This window comes from Bos mutus, chromosome 11, assembly GCF_027580195.1.
Source record: "Bos mutus isolate GX-2022 chromosome 11, NWIPB_WYAK_1.1, whole genome shotgun sequence".
In the NCBI taxonomy this organism is placed as follows: domain Eukaryota; kingdom Metazoa; phylum Chordata; class Mammalia; order Artiodactyla; family Bovidae; genus Bos; species Bos mutus.
Genome location: NC_091627.1, coordinates 62,549,315 through 62,565,664, shown reverse-complemented (window position 1 = coordinate 62,565,664; position 16,350 = coordinate 62,549,315). Strand labels below are relative to the sequence as shown.

General features: G+C 38.7%; 1 protein-coding gene across 2 annotated transcripts in view; it reads left to right on the top strand.

The window, feature by feature from the left end:
* The window catches only part of EVA1A (eva-1 homolog A, regulator of programmed cell death), an 86,775-nt gene that overhangs the window by 60,122 nt on the left and 10,303 nt on the right, over nucleotides 1-16,350 (top strand). For both annotated transcript variants that reach the window (XM_070380158.1, XM_070380159.1), the window contains one exon: nucleotides 2,075-2,246. In XM_070380158.1, the coding sequence (XP_070236259.1) occupies nucleotides 2,195-2,246 (52 nt within the window). In that variant the 5' untranslated portion in view covers nucleotides 2,075-2,194. The remainder of the gene's footprint in view (nucleotides 1-2,074; nucleotides 2,247-16,350) is intronic.

The following is a 16,350-nucleotide window of genomic DNA, read 5'->3' as shown; positions in this document are numbered from 1 at the left end:
TAGATATGTGTTGTTAAGTTTAATGAGGATTAGTTGAAGGGTTGGACCATGGAGTGAAATGATCAGATTTGTACTTTATATATAATCTAGTTGGTGAGAGTGGGTGCTAGGTTGAATAGGAAGAGTTATTGGCAGAAGCATCAGTTAGGAGACTATTAGAAAACTCACAGAAATGAAATGAGATTTGCACTATAGAAAATTTTAGATGGGGATAGAAATGAGGGAATGGACCTGAAATAGCTTTGTCCCACTACATACTCCATTTTTCATTGACTTCACTTTCTTCCTAGGTCCTGAAGTCCTTAGACCTTCAGTTCAGAGTTCAGTCTCTGAACTCGGTATGGTGGTTCCAAGTCTTCACGTATATCATCTAGTTGTCACCATTTAGGAACTCAAATGGCATTGAGGGCTCAGAGATACAGGGGCCCCTAAGCAGCACCTAGTCCCCTCTCAGAGCCCCCTAGCTCCCACTCCTCATCCTGCTTCTCCCTAGGCCTCTGGCTGCTCCAAGGACCTTATGTTGGTTTCTATCTTACCTGTGGGTTGGTCTGTCTTTCCTTGCTTTAGTCTTCCATAAGCCCATTGGAATTCATCAAAGTGAGAGTTGCCTTACCTGTTGTTACCCATTCCACCCACCTATGGAACTGTGGTTCTCCAAGCCCTCTATATGTGATCCATGGTAACCAATGTCTGTGACCCATCTGAGAACCTGTTTATTCTGCAAGGACTGGAGCGTTCTGCTTCTCTTACTTTCCTCAGGGCTTTCCTTGTGGCTCAGCTGGTAAAGAATCTGCCTGCAATGCAGGAGACCTGGGTTCAATCCCTGGGTTGGGAAGATCCCCTGGAGAAGGGAAAGGTTACCCACTCCAGTATTCTGGCCTGGAGAATTCCATGGACTGTATAGTCTATGGGGTCGCAAAGAGTCAGACACGACTGAGTGACTTTCACTTCACTTCACTACTTACCCCAACCTGACATCCCTCCATACCCTGTGACTCAGTTTCCTGTTTTCAGCTGGAGAGTGGCACTGAATAGGAATCATTAAAATCTTTGCCACTTGAAAGCCTCAGCTGTCTGCCAGGGCTTCACTGAATCAACTGGTAATGAAGATGCTGGGCCTGAGCAACGGTAGCAGCTGGGGAAAGAATGTGCCCCCCAGCCAGAGGCTGAGCCACTGAATACTGAGATCCCAAGTTCCTCTTTGGAACCCCAGTGATACAGTTCCTTTGACAGGTAGCTCATAGCACTGCATATGTGTTTGGTTAGCCCACCACTATCACAGTGGAGTCATGGAGCTAGGGGCAGGGAACATGCTTGAGCTCCCAACTTCTTGGGGGCATTTTAGAACTGGAACCACTTTAGCAGTTCTAAAAGAGCCAGCTCTGATCCATTTCCAAGAATCCACATCTGGTGTTTATGGGGTGAGGCAAACTGATCAAAGTACCCGAGTGCCAACAGTACAGGGAAAAGCAGAGCCAAGTGAAGAGCAGGCTGTGGCTTGGGGGTAAAATGCAGTGACTAAAATGACAATGGACTGCACCTCATAGACAAACCAGCGAGAATGAAATGAAACATATCACAGAAAGATGAGGGAGAAATGTTTAAATGGGAAATGGGAAAGAGATGGGGAAGAGAAGGGCTTCTCAGGTAGTGCTAGCAGAAGAGAACCCACCTGCCAATGCAGGAAACGTGGGTTCGATCCCCGGGTCAGGAAGATCCCCTGGAGGAGGGCATGGCAATCCACTCCAGTACTCTTGCCTGGAGGATCCCATGAATAGAGGAGCCTGGTAGGCTATAGTCCATAGGGTCACAAGGAGTCGGACATGACTGAAGCAATTTAGCACACATGCATGCAGGGAAAAGAAAGGAGAAAGGCCAGGAAGAAACGACCTAAGCAGTTACTGCTTCTTTGAAAGCCAAGAAGCTGTTATAGCAAAGGGAATAAAACCTCAGGTCTTTGCAGCCCCCTGGCTGGGAAATTAAACTGACTTTTGTTCTTGAGCCCAGGCTACCTGGAACACAGCTTCAGGAAATCAGAATGTGTTCTCATCACTCACTTTGTGTTCCCAAACAGAAGAGAAGAGAGGGAGGGTGGCCACCTTGATCCAGCTAAAGCATCTCCAGGAGGCCTTCTCTGGATGTCACATCGAGGCTGCCCTTCTGCCACAACACGGAACTGGTGATCCCCGAGTGCATGGACATGGCTTTGCTCAGCAATATCCTAGCGGCCTATTCCTTTGTCTCAGGTAGTTGTCCAGTCTCAGCTGGGCCAGGTCTGAGGCCTTGGGCTGGGCAGAGTCATTTCCTGAGTGGCCATCTCTGGCCTTTTACTCAGGAGAAAAATGGTATGCAGACTTATCAGAGGGGCTCTGTGTTACTGAGTTTTGAATGGAAAATCTGGTTTGAAAGTTAAGATTTTCTCTAATTTGGCAAATGGGAGGAGTTCTAAGAGCTTTATATAATGTTTGGTTTCCTTTTGGGCTCAAGTGAGTGAATGAAGTAGCCTGGGGCTGCTGTTGGCTTCTGTCATTAAGCATTTAACTCTGATATGAAAGGCCAGAATGGAGTATCCTCAGCCTGATTTTTTCTCAGCAGTGGTTCTCAACCCTGCGTAGGGTGTGTGTATGTGTGTGTGTGTGTGTGGTCTGTGTTTCGGGGGCTATGGGGAGAAGTTTGATAACTCTCTGGGAGACATGGAAACAAAAAGTATGAGTCTGAGAGAGTCTAGTATTTGCCTTTTCCTTGATTCCAGGTTGTTTTCTTTTAGGAAGCTGGCTGACTTTCTCAAGATCATTTCTTGAGAACAGGTGCTGTACATATAAAAGGAGTCATTTAAAAATACATGAAAATATACCTCAATAAAGCTGGAAAATTTTTAAAATGCATGAAAATGCTCAGTGGTTTCAAAGACCAAACTGATTTTCTGCTGCTGGAGTGAGTTTTTTAAGCTTTGGTAGTTGACTTTTCTTTATTTTAATATCTCTATTGTATAAAAAGGAAGGGACTGAGGTTCTGAATAGATGTCCTTTGAGAGCCTGGTTTTACTTTCTAGTTCTCTAGTCAGGGTTGACATGTGATAACCTCAGAGTTCAGATACAAAACCTGACTCTTCTATTTACAATGTCAAATCTGAGCCAGGATTGAGGATAAAGGAAGTTCATGGCTTCTTGCTGAGAGAGCATCTTGGATGACGTGCAATCTGATTTTAGAATGGAAGACTTCTCAGGAGCTTGGCTGGCTCCTTAGTGGTTGGCAAGATGCCGCATGTCATCTTCACATGTATCGAGTCCATGGTTCTCCCTTCTCAGATCAGCAAAGGCTCAGGTCATCAGTCAGCTCCTCACTTCCCAAAGTGATGCCAAAAGCTCAGCTTCTCTACAAACTGGTGCCAAATTGAATCTCAGAGACAGTTTTAGGTGAAGTAGAAATGGATAGCTTTATTACTTTGCCAGGCAAAGAGGGACACAGTGGATTCCTGCCTCAAAAAACTATGTGTTCCCACTTGGAGAAGATTGAAAGTTCATAGTAATTGTTCAAAGAGGGCATGATCAGCTCATGGGCATTCTTCTTATAGGTTGATGGTAAGTAGGATGCAGCATCATAAACGTTCAGGTTCCAACTAGTCTGGGTCTACATACTTGTGGTCAGCAATACTATCATTAACTGATAATTTCTCCCACTTGGAAGGGGGTTTCAGTATCTGAAAAACAGCTCAAAGATATTGTGTGTATCTGTTGATGGGGAACCAGGACTGTGCCCCAAGGCTGAATAACTTGTTTCTCTTGAATGTTTCTCCCCAGTCTTGCATTCTCTCCCTTCCCTAATTAACAACTGCTAGAATCTACCCGTTGGAACTCAGCAAAGGTCATGGAGGCTGAATGAAGGCTATTTTCTGTAATCAAAGAAATGGGGGACATAGAAAGGCTTTGTGCCCAGGAGACCCACATGACCCTGCTCAGTATCAAAAGGAAGTTCTAGTTCCAGGAGCCTCCTTACCTGGGTACCCACACATCAAAGGAATCCCAGTTCTGCCCTTTCTTCTAGGCTATTCTGGGGAGAAAGGACACTGGAACTGGAAAAGAGATCTTTGAAACTATGGTATCATGTTTTCACAAGCAATTGAATGATGGTCTCCTCAAGTCTATAGTCAAAACACCCCAAAATGAAGTGGGGTATGACAGGGAGGGTCTGCAGTTTCCAAGGTCTCAGATGACACTTGCAAATAAGCTGTTGTAAGAAAATACCTCTGGTGAGAATAAACAGGTTATTGGACTTTGAAACTGTTCTCAGCACAGGAAGTACCTGGCAGATTTCCATTTTGGCCAGCATAACCCTGAGTTGTGATCATTGAACGTGGTAACTCATTGAATGCCCTGGTTTACCATGTGTCTTATGATCTTATGGTGAAAGGGTACGTGGCCCTGTTTTTCTTCCTCCTTCAAACTTTTTCCTTCCCACTCCATATTCTGGAATTAAATATTGCTTAGGATACAGGAAAATAATTTTTCTTTTAAGTATGGGCTGGGATAAAAAGAGAATGCAAGGAAATGGAAAGTAGAGTAGCTAAAATAAAATGCATTAGAACTAGTAAGTAGATTTGGTGGCTAAAAATTAATTCCAAGCGTGATCTAGAAGACTGCCTGACTATAAAGGAAATGAATTAAAACATTTAAAATATTAAAGTGTTGACTTAAAAAATATTCACAACCTATTAATAAAAATTGAGAGTAATATTTTATTCAGTGGAAATTTGGGGGGTTGCAAGCCTGGAAGACAGCATTTCAAGTGACCCTGAGAGAACTGCTCCCAGGAAGCAAGGGAGGAGCCAAGTTATATAGAAGTTTTGCAACAAGGGGCAGGTAGTCTTAACATCAGAAGGTGATTGTTAATTAAAGAAAACCAGATACTCCAAGTTAAAGAATTTAGTGCTTTATGGCAGGAAATATTTCATTTCTCAAAGGTGAATATAGCATCCCCTAACCTCTCCTAGTTTCTCCCAGCTTATCAATTGCCTCATTCATATGATCCATCATTTTAGCAACACTCGTGCTAATACACATAATTCCCTTATTCCTGTGTCTCATTTCTGACTAAACCAACAGACAAAATTCCAACTCTTAAGTGAATCCTTTCTCCCCTTTCTTTCTCTGCACTCAAGAAACCACTCTTAAAACTTTGAAGATTGAAACAATTAGAAATTCATGGAATCCAGCCTTTGCTGAGCCTAATATTGCATCATTCTTTCTATTTGCTTTTGGATACATCTTGTTCCCATTCACATTCTTCCCATTCTTCACCATTTCAAACCTTGACCATTCCAGTAATTTAAAATATCTGTTTATCAAAATGTACCCTTAGTTGGCAAATGCAACTAAGAATAAAATGTTGCATTAATGAAGAAAGGTTAAAGTTAATATGTAAAGAACTCTTACAAATCAATAAATGTTTTAAAAGAAAAGGGGCAAAGGATAAGAATCAGCAGTTTGCCAAAGAAAAAATACAAATTGCTGAAAAACATAAGCAGCTCAGGTTTTAGAAATTAAATGCAAAATGAAAGCAACAGGTTGACATTTTTATTTTATAAAATTGTCAAATATTTGAGTGATTATGTTTATAATTTCAGTTTTGGAGAAAGTGTAGGGAGATGAGTGTTTGTACATAAGCTAATGAGGTTACGAATTGCCACAGCCTCTCCAGAAAATGATTTGGGAACACCTGTCAAAAGCCTTAAAACAACATTTATCCAGCAATTCCACAAGTAGGAATTTATCCTAGTGAAATAATTACGGTTATGGGCCAAAATTTTACTGTGAAGACAGTTTGTCTCAGAACTATTTATAACAGTAAAAAAAAATCATAAAAGTAGGCGAATATTAATTTAAATAGAAAGATGTTTATGATGTGTTACTAAGTGAACAAAGTCTGTTACCACACAGCATATGCAGTATAATCCTGTTAAGTGTGTATATTCATACGTATATGAATTGTATACATATGTATTTTTTTACTACAAACTGTATCTGGATGCTGGGATTGTATGAATATGTCTGTGTATTTTTAATTCTTTTTGCTTAGCTGTATTATTAAGTATTCTATACTTCATTGATATTACTTTTGCAGTAAGTAATGTTATTTTATTGGAATTTAAAAATTTGACATATATATATATATATATATATATACCACTGCTTTACTCTTTTTCTGACTTCTCTATCTAAGTATCTAAATGTCATGAACATTACCACTTAGATGTGCCATAAGCATTTCAAATTCAACTTGGCCTGGAATGGAATATTATCCTCTTTAAATATATGTATATAATATATATAAAATCTTCTTCAGATCCTTTTCCATTATAGCTTATCACCAGATATTGAGAATAGTTTCCTGTGCTATACAGTGGGACCTCGTTGTTTACCTATTTTATATATAGTAGTATTAGTATGTATATGTTAATTCCAAACTTCTATTTTATCCTTCTCTTGCCTCTCCCTTTTGGTAACTGTGTTTGTTTTTTAAAGTATCTATTTTTATTTCCTTATTTGGTTGTGCCAAGCCTTAGTTGTGGTGTGTGGGCTCTTCAATTTTTATTGTGCCGTGTGAGATCTGTAGTTGTAGCATGTGGAATCTAATCCCCCGACCAGGGATCAAACCTGGGCCCCCTGCATTGGGGACGTGGAGTCTTAGCCACTGGAACACCAGGGAGGTCCCTCCAAGTTTGTTTTCTGTGTCTGTGAGTCTATTTATGTTTTGTAATTAAGTTCGTTATTTATCATTTTTTAGATTCCACATATAAGTGATATAATGATATTTATCTTTCTCTAATTTGCCTCACTTAGTGTGATAATCTCTAGATCCATCTATGTTGCTGTAAATGGCATCATTTCATTTTTTTTTTATGGCTAAGTAACAATCCATTGTGGTGTGTGTGTGTATACACACCATATTTTTATCCATTCACCTGTTGATGGACATTTAGGTTGCTTTCATGTCTTGGCTATTGTAAATAGTGCTGCTTTGAACATTGGGGTGCATGTGTCTTTTCAAATTAGAGTTTTCTCCAGATATATACCCAAGAGTGGGCTTGCAGGATCATATGGTAACTCTATTTTTAGTGTTTTAAAGAACCTCTATACTGTTCCCATAGTGGCTGCACCAGATAACATTCTCATCAACAGTGTTAAGACAGTTCCTTTTTCTCCACACCCTCTCCAGCATTAATTATTTGCAGGCTTTTTAACGATGGCCATTCTGACTGGTTTTGATTAGAGTTTTGATTTGCCTTTCTCTAATAATTAGTACTGTGGAGCACTTTTCATGTATTTGTTGGCCATCTGTAGGTCTTCTTTGGAAAAATGTTTATTTAGGTCTTCTGCCCATTTTTTATTTTTTTAATATTAAGCTTTATGAGCTGTTTGTATATTTTGGAAATTAATCTCTTGTCAGTAACATCATTTACAAATTAAATATGCTCCTTATATTTTGTGTTCCATCTAGGACATCACCTACACCAGAAGTATGAGTTTTAGCCTTTGATGTATCTTCTTCACTGCCCATATCCAATTATTTACAATTTCATTTATAAGATCCATTTCACCTTTCAATGTCCCTGAAATGCATCCTTTCTACTTTATTCCCACTATCACTGAGTTGACTTAAGCTCATTCATGTTTTTGCCTGATTTGCCATAATGGTATTTTCCATGGTCTACCAACCTCTATTGCCTGTGTTTTGTAGTGAAATGTAAAATGTAGATATGATGATGAAAGTCTTTTTAATTTTTAGAATCTAGGAAATAATCCAAACACTTTTGTATGCTTTAACAGTTAGGATTGTTTTCAGCTACAAAAATAGAAACCTTCAATTTGGTAGCCTAAATGCATAGGAGTTATCAAACCCACTCCTATGGGAAAAGTCTGGAGGTAGGTGATTGCTAGCATTAGCTCACAAATGTAGGGGCCAGCTTCTCTGACTCTCATGGTTTTTCTTTTATGCTTATCATCTCATGGCTGCATAATTGCTGCTGTTGCTTTTACCTTTGAAGTAAGGATTGAAAGGATGAAAAAGGAAGGAAGTTCCAGTAGACCACCTCTCATCTTTCATTGGCTAGACCTGTGTCACGTAGTGATTTCTAGCTGCAAGGGAGGCTGGAAAAGTGAGAATTCTAGCTTTTTCAACTTCCAGACCAGTGGTTCATAATCAGGGGTGATTTTGCCCTATAAGGGGATTTCTGACAATGTCTGGAGATATTTTTGGTTGTAATAACAGGTAAGAGGGACTGTTACTGGCATCTAGTGGGTAGAGAAGCATACTGCAATGCATAAGACAACCCCAATGACAAAGAGATAACCATCTCAAGATGTCAGTCATGCTGGGATTTAGAAAACATGCTAGGAGAGAGACAAGCAAGGGAGAAGGGATTTAGGGATAGTTTGAGGTACTCCAATCTGCAGTTTTTTATATGGCTTACCAGGGCTTTTAATGCTTACCTTGACATCTCCATAGTTTTATTTAGTTATAGTCCTCCCTGACCAAGACCTCGCTTGGGTTATTCTGAACCATCTGCCTGGCCTTTGCTCATCTCTTTGCTTTTGCACAGTCATTTCCTTTTCCAAGAATTCTTTCATTCAGTCTTGGATTGGCTAACTCCTTCCTAGTCTTTAGAACTCACTCAGCCATCTTCTCCCCTCACTCCCCATTCTGACCTAGGTGCCCATCCACCTAAGGATCATCCATGTGTTCTCCCTACACATTTACTTTCCTCTATCTCAGCACTTGAGTTGGAGCAGTAAAAGCTTCTTGTTTTAACTACTTGAAAGCAACCCTTTGAGATCATAATACAGTAAATTAAAATAAGGATATAATCTCATCAATAATAATCTTATTAATAATTAATATTAATAACTTCTAAGAGCATTGTTTAAAAAATTAAACTGAATGGTTGCTCTTTTTTAATTCAGTGTTTTTAATTGATAATACATTCTCCAGCCTCACTGTTCCATTTTTAGATTTTTTTTTTCCTTAAAAATCTTAGAATCTCACTACTTCTTAGTGAGATTCTGGTCACTCTGTTAACTTCCTTGCCTCCAGCATACATTCAATACATCATATCTTCTTTCTTATGTTTTTCTGTTTTCTCCTTATCACCAAAATAGGTGGTTAGAACATACCACCTATTTTATTTATCTTGTTTATTACCTATCTCCTTACTAGCTTACTAGAATGTAAGTTCCCAGGAGCACAGAGATTTGTGTTTCTTTTATTGACTGCCATATCCTTAGCACAAGAATAGGGCCTGGTACCTATTAGGTATTCAACAAGTTAGTGAATGAATATTGTTCAATGATCAAATAATATAAAAGGGCATATAGTAAGAGGTCTTACTCCAGAGCTGCCCCTCCTTCCAGTCCCAAAGTTTGATGTATTACCAGTCTTCTCTGCACCTTTCCAGTGCTCATTGTGCAGATGTAAGAAACTCTGAGCTCAACAGTCTCATCCTCCCCACTTTTATAGACTGTTAGCATATCCTATGTACTGTATTGTACTTAACTTTTTTTCACTGAACATATATTATAAAAGTATTTAATATCAGTATATAGAGAGCTTCCTCATTCTTTCAGATAACTACATACTGTTTTCATTATATAGATGAATCGGTTTAACCAGTCCTCCAGTGGGAATGATTTGAATCTTTTTGAATGGGATAAATAACCTGCAATAAATAACCATGGCATACATACATGATCAAGTGGATTTGTAGAATAAATTCTCAAAAGTAGAATTGCTTGACCAAGTATAAATAAATTACTGCTTAAGATAAGTATTACCAAATTGCCATTTAAAAAGTTTCACAAATTTACTGTTCATAAGATGTGTGAGAAGACCCTGTTATAGTATTTTCAAGCTGTTGGATTTTTGACAGTCTGCTACATTAAAAATAGTATCTAAATGTCATTTAATTTTTTTTATCCAGGTCACAGGTCAGTAAACTTTTCTTTAAAAAACCAGGTAGTAAATATTTTTAGGTTTGTAGGCCATATGCAGTCTCTATTCTAACTCTCAAGTCTGTTGTAGCATGCCAGCAGACATAGACAAAACATCAACGAATGGGCATAGCTGTGAGCAAGTAACAAAACAGCTAGCTAGCCAGATTTGGCTTGTGAACCATAGTGTGCCAACCCCTGCTTTCAGTGAGCATCTTTTCACATGTTTTAAAGAACTATTTGTATTTACTTTTCTGTGAGCTATTAATATTTTTTGTTCATTTCCTTCATTGATTGTCTTTTTCTTAATGCTTTTTCTAGGTACTCTTTATATATTAGCTCTTCATCTCTGTTACATATTTCAAATAATGTCCCCAGTTTAGCATTTGTCATTTAACTTTGCTTATGGTAATTTTTTCAATGAATAAGTTTTGGGGAATTATTTTTCTCCATGTAATATTTAACCAGAATTTGAATCACTTGTTCCTATGAGATTGGCCTGAGGGAGATGATCTCAGCAATGAGGGAGTGTAGCCCACCATTGCTCAATTGATAGTCACAAATTTGGGGATTTAAGAAAGTATTGTAATTTCTATTTTCTAGTATTCCCCTTTATATGGAAATCTGGTGAGGGCTAACAACCTTTATGTCTCTAAGTCAAAGGCATTGTAGACTCACAATAAATTTTTGTGAAATAAAGTGACCGTTCACTGACAAAAAATTAAAAAAATTTTTCAACAGTTGGAATATATCTTCTTGGAGAGTTTGGTGAAAGTGGTAATTTCATACATAGCTGTTGGCAAAACAAATTAATGTACCATTTTTGAACATTCACTTAGCAATGTATTTTAAGAGGTATAAAATTATATACCCTTTTGACATGAAGATTTCTATTCTGAGAATCCATTATAAAAGCTGTAAGTGAAACAAGCAAAAAAAAGAGTAGTGTTAAGCACAAAAATGCTCCTTCCATCATTTTTAACATAAAAAGAAATTGGCAACAACCTAAATATTCAAAGGTAGGAAACTGTTTTTGTAATGTGTGGTGAATTCACTGGGTAGAATACTATGTAGCCATTATTAGGTATGATTGACTAGAAGACTATGGAGCAATACAGAGACATTTACATTATATAAACTGTATATCCTTGGAGAGAAGGGTGAGTAGGTGGAGCACAGGATTTTTAGGATAGTAAAAATGCTCTGTAGGATGGATACATGTCATTATATGTTTTTTGAAACTGATAGTTCACCACCAAGAGCAAGCCCTGGTATAACCACTGGCCTTTGGGTTATTATGTGTCTATGTAGTTTCATGTAATAAACATAGTAATTGTACCAAATGTAGCAAATGTACCACTCTGCTGGGACATGTTGATAATGGGGGAAGCTATTGCATGTGTAAGGTTGGGAGGTATATGGGATATCTCTGTACCTTCCTCTTAATTTTCCTCTGAGTATAAAACTACTCTAAAAAAAAAATCATTGTAAAAGCAACCAAAAAGTATATCCAGAGTAAAATATATAAGTTGTATATAAACTGACAATAACCAAGTAAATATATATAGGAGAAAGAAGGGAGAAAATTCACTTCACTGTATTTCATAGTGTGTAGTTATATTCAGGTTGTGAGATTATGATGATTTGATGGATTTTTTTCTGTTGCCATCACTTCATGGCAAATAGAAGGAGAAAAGTGGAAGCAGTGACAATTTTATCTTCTTGGGCTCCAAAATCACTGTGGATGGTGCCACAGCCATGAAATTAAAAGACTTGCTCCTTGGAAGAAAACTATGACAAACCTAGACAGTGTATTAAAAAACAGAGACATCATTTTGCTGACAAAGTCTGTATAGTCAAAGCTATGGTTTTTCCACTAGTCATGTATGGATATGAGAGTTAGACCATAAAGAAGATTGAGTGCTGAACTGTGGTGGAGAAGACTCTTGAGAGGAGATCAAACCATTCAATCCTAAAGGAAATTAACCCTGAATATTCATTGGAAAGACTGATGCTGAAACTGAAGCTCCAATTCTTTGGGCACCTGATGTGAAGAGCTGTCTCATTGGAAAAGACTCGGATGCTGGGAAAGATTGAGGGCAAAAGGAGAAGTGGGTGGCAGAGGATGACATGGTTATAGATTATCACTGACTCATTGGACATGATTTGAGCAAACTCCGGGAGATAGTGGAGGACAGAGGTTCCTGGTGTACTGCAGTCCATGGGGTTGCAAAGAGTCTTAGCGACTTAGCAACTGAACAGTACTCTTAATATTTCAGCCTCCTCCTCTCTTCTTTCCTTTCTTTCTTTTCTCCCTCCCTCCCTCCCTTCCATCCTTCCCTTCCTTCTACCTTCCTTTCATTCCTTCCTTCCTTTATTTCTTTAATTGAGATATAATTTGACATATAATATTGTATAGATTTAAGGTTTATAAGTGTATAAAGTTATACATTTCTGTGTTGCTGCATGATCACTCTTGTAGCATTAGCTAACACCTATTTCATGTCATATAATTATTATCTTTCTTTTTTGTGATGAGAACAATTAAGATCGTGTCTCTCAGAAATTTTGAAGTCTATAATAAATATTGTTGTGTATAATGACTATGCCTTACATTAGGTCTCCAGAACTAATTTATCTACTAGTTGCTAATGGGTACATTTGAACATATACATAGTTCTCCCACCCCTCAGCCCCTGGTAACCAGCATTCTACTCTGCTTTTATGAGTTCAACTTTTTAAGATTCCACGTGTTACTGATATCATACATTATTTGTCTTTCTCTGTCTGATTTATTTAATTTAGCATAATGCATTTGAAGTCCATCCATGTTATAAATGGCAGAATCTCCTGTTTTTAATGGCTGAATAATATTGTAATACATTTCACATTTTTTTAATCTATTCGTCTGTTGATAGGTTGTTTCCGTATCTTGGTTGTTGTAAATAATGCTGCCATAAACATGGGACTGCAGGTATCTCTGTAAGATGATGATTTCATCTCCTTTTCTTTCCTTGATTATCTCAATAGATACAGAAAAAGCATTTTACAAAATTCAATTTTCCTTAATGATAAACCCTAAACAAGTTGAGTATATAAGGAACATATCTCAGTATGGGCTTCCTGGGTGGCTCTAGTGTTAAAAGAACCTGCCTGCCAATGCAGGCGATGCCTGAGACAAGGGTTTGATCCCTGGGTCAGGAAGATCACCTGGAGGAGGTCATGGCAACCCTTTCCAGTATTCTTGCCTGAAGAATCCCATGGACAGAGGAACCTGGCAGAGTACAGTCCATAGGTTCACAAAAAGTCGGACATGACTGAAGCGACTTAGCACACATGCATGCATCTCAGTATAATAAAGCCAATATATGACAGGCCCAAAGCTAACATACTAATTGGTGAAAGACTGAAAGCTTTTTGTTCACATATGAAATGTCCACCATTTTACTCCCCTCTTTACATTTTGATGTAACAGTTTACCTCTTTTTAATATTGTGTATTCTTGAACAGACTCATTGGAAAGGACTGTGATGCTGGGAGGGATTGAGGGCAAGAGGAGAAGGGGACGACAGAGGATGAGATGGCTGGATGGCATCACTGACTCGATGGACGTGAGTCTCAGTGAACTCCGGGAGTTGGTGATGGACAGGGAGGCCTGGCGTGCTGCGATTCATGGGGTCGCAAGGAGTCGGACACGACTGAGTGACTGATCTGATCTGATTCTTTAAAAGATTATAGTGTTATAGTTATTAATACTCTTTAGTCTTTAAACTGTAGTTAAGTGGTTAACACACCATGCTATTACAGAATTAGTTTTCAAAAATCTGAAACTGCATTTACAGTATATTTACCTTTACCAGTGTGTTTTATACTTTAATATATTTTCATGTCACCAATGGCTTCCCTCGTGGCTCAGATGGTAAAGAATCCGCCTGCCATGTGGGAGATCTGGGTTTGATGCCTGGGTTGGGAAGATCCCGTGGAAGAGGGCATGGCAACCCACTCCAGTATTCTTGCCTGGAGAATCCTCATGGACAGAGGAGCCTGGCAGGCTATAGTGCACGGGGTCACAAAGAGTCAGACACAACTGAGTGACTAAGCATAGCACAGCACATCACCAATTAGCATATTTTCTCCTTGATATCTGAAGGATAACTTTGCCAGATAAACTATTCTTGGCTGGCTTTCTTTCTTTCAAAAATTTGAATATATCATTCTATGCTCTCCTGACCTATATAGCATTTCTGCCAATGAATCTTCTGATAGCCTAATGAGGGTTCGTTTGCAAGTTTACTATCTTTTTTCCTCTAGCTTTTTAAGGATTCTCTCTTTTTCTTTGATTTTTGACAATTTCATGATAATGAGTTCTTGGTAATCTTTTGCATTGAGATAGTAGGATGACTTATTAATTTCGTAAACTTGGATTATCTATGTCTCTCCTTAGGTTTGTGAAGTACTTAGCTAGTGTTTCTTTAAGTAAACTTAATGCCCCTCATTTCTCCTTTTGGAACTCCAATTATGCTAAATATTTGTACATTTGATTGAATCCCATAGATTACACACACTTTTCTTCCCACTTTTTCATTCTTTTTTCTCTGTTCGCCTCTGATTGGGTTATTTCAAAATCACTATCTTCTTGGTTGCTAGTCTTTGATCTATCCTGCTGCAGATTCTCTCTATTGCATTTTTATTTTAATCATCAAATTCTCCAGTTCTGGAATTTCTGTTTGGTTCTTTTTTATGGTTTTTAACTTTTTGCTGAATTTCTCATTTTGTGCATGCATTTTCCCCTTGGTTTCATTGAATTGTCTTCTGTGTTTCTTGTAGTCTATAGTTTCCTCAAAACAGCTATGTTTAATTCCTTATTGGATCAATTATAATTTTGTTTCTGCTTTTGAGCTCAGTTATCGATGGATTATCTTTTGGTGATGTGTTTTCTTGATTCTTCCTTTCTTGTATCAGACACTTCCTCAAATCTTCGCTAGTTGCCTTCAGATAGGGTATATACTGTTTGTTAATCCTGTTCTCTCTGGGGTTCTCTGTGACCTCGTATTTATACACCTGCTTTGCACTTCTTGCTCCCTCATGTGGCAGAATTCATAAGCTTTTATGTCTTCTGTGGTTTTTACAACTCACGTGGCTAGCTGCTAGACACCTCTCTTGTTTTTCCAGAAAGTAGAGCTATAGCTCAAGTTTGGTTTTCTCTTTTGCCAACAGATCCTGGTCTGTTTTTGTCATAGCACCCTTTTACTGTACTTGCTCCTGCTACCAGTCTCTGCCCACAGAAGCCACCCTAGAGTGAGGGGAGGTATGGTTTTAGTTCTTGGGACATTGAGGGTGACCACCCGCTAGTGGGGAGATCCTTGGCTGAGCCTCCCAGGGGCTCTTAAGTGGACTTCCTGCTGAAGCTCTGAGCACAGACAGTAGGACCCATGACCTTTTGGTGTTCTTATTTAGCCTTTCCTGATCTCTCCCCTGCTTCCCAGTAATGGAGGTCCCCGCTTCCAGTACTCTTACTGTTTCTGGAGAAAAGTGGATTTCTTGTGTGCAGCATCTAGTACAGCTGGGGTAGCCGTGCACTCACTACATCTCCTTTTCACCTGTGGAGAAGTCATCATGAGATAGTTCAGTCTCTTATTGTGTCAGCTTGTGGGGAGGGGCAGAGCTGATCAAGTTCCTTTTTCCCTCTCTGCTACATTCAGAGTCATGTGTGTGTGTGTGTGTGTGTGTGTTCCCTCCAGTGGTGTGCTCTGATCACCTCCATAGGACTGGACGTTTACAAATTCTCCCTCATCTGCGAGTATTTTCCTAAATCAGAAATCTCCAGGTTTTCCCCAGTTATGGCTGGGAGTTGTTGGGGCAGGTTTGCTCACTCTGCTGATTCTGCAAACCAAACCAAGGATTTATCTGTTACCAGATGAACAGGTAGGCGAGATTTCTCCCCGGTCCTTTGGTTTATGTTGATAGATCACACTGTGCCCACAGAGGTGCTCTTGTTTGTGTTTATTTAAAAAGAAGGGACAAAAAGTAGACTCACACTACCATGATGTTGACGTCACTCCTTTTTCATTATATTACACTGTTGGCTACTCTTACGTTGATTCTTCATGTCTTCTATTTTCTTCTCTATTCTTTTCTTCATAAAAATACCTATAATTTGAATCTATTTTATATGTGTCACTGTCATTTCAGTGGGTATTTCAGAGAGAAGGAGGGATTATAAACACATGGGTTCAATATGCTGTGTTCAAACTAATAGAACCATTTTTAGGTAGAATTTGAAATGTATAAAACCTCAGAATGCCTAAGCCCTTTGATGCAAAGTTCTGTTTCTAAATTAATTAACCTGTAGAAATAATTCTACATG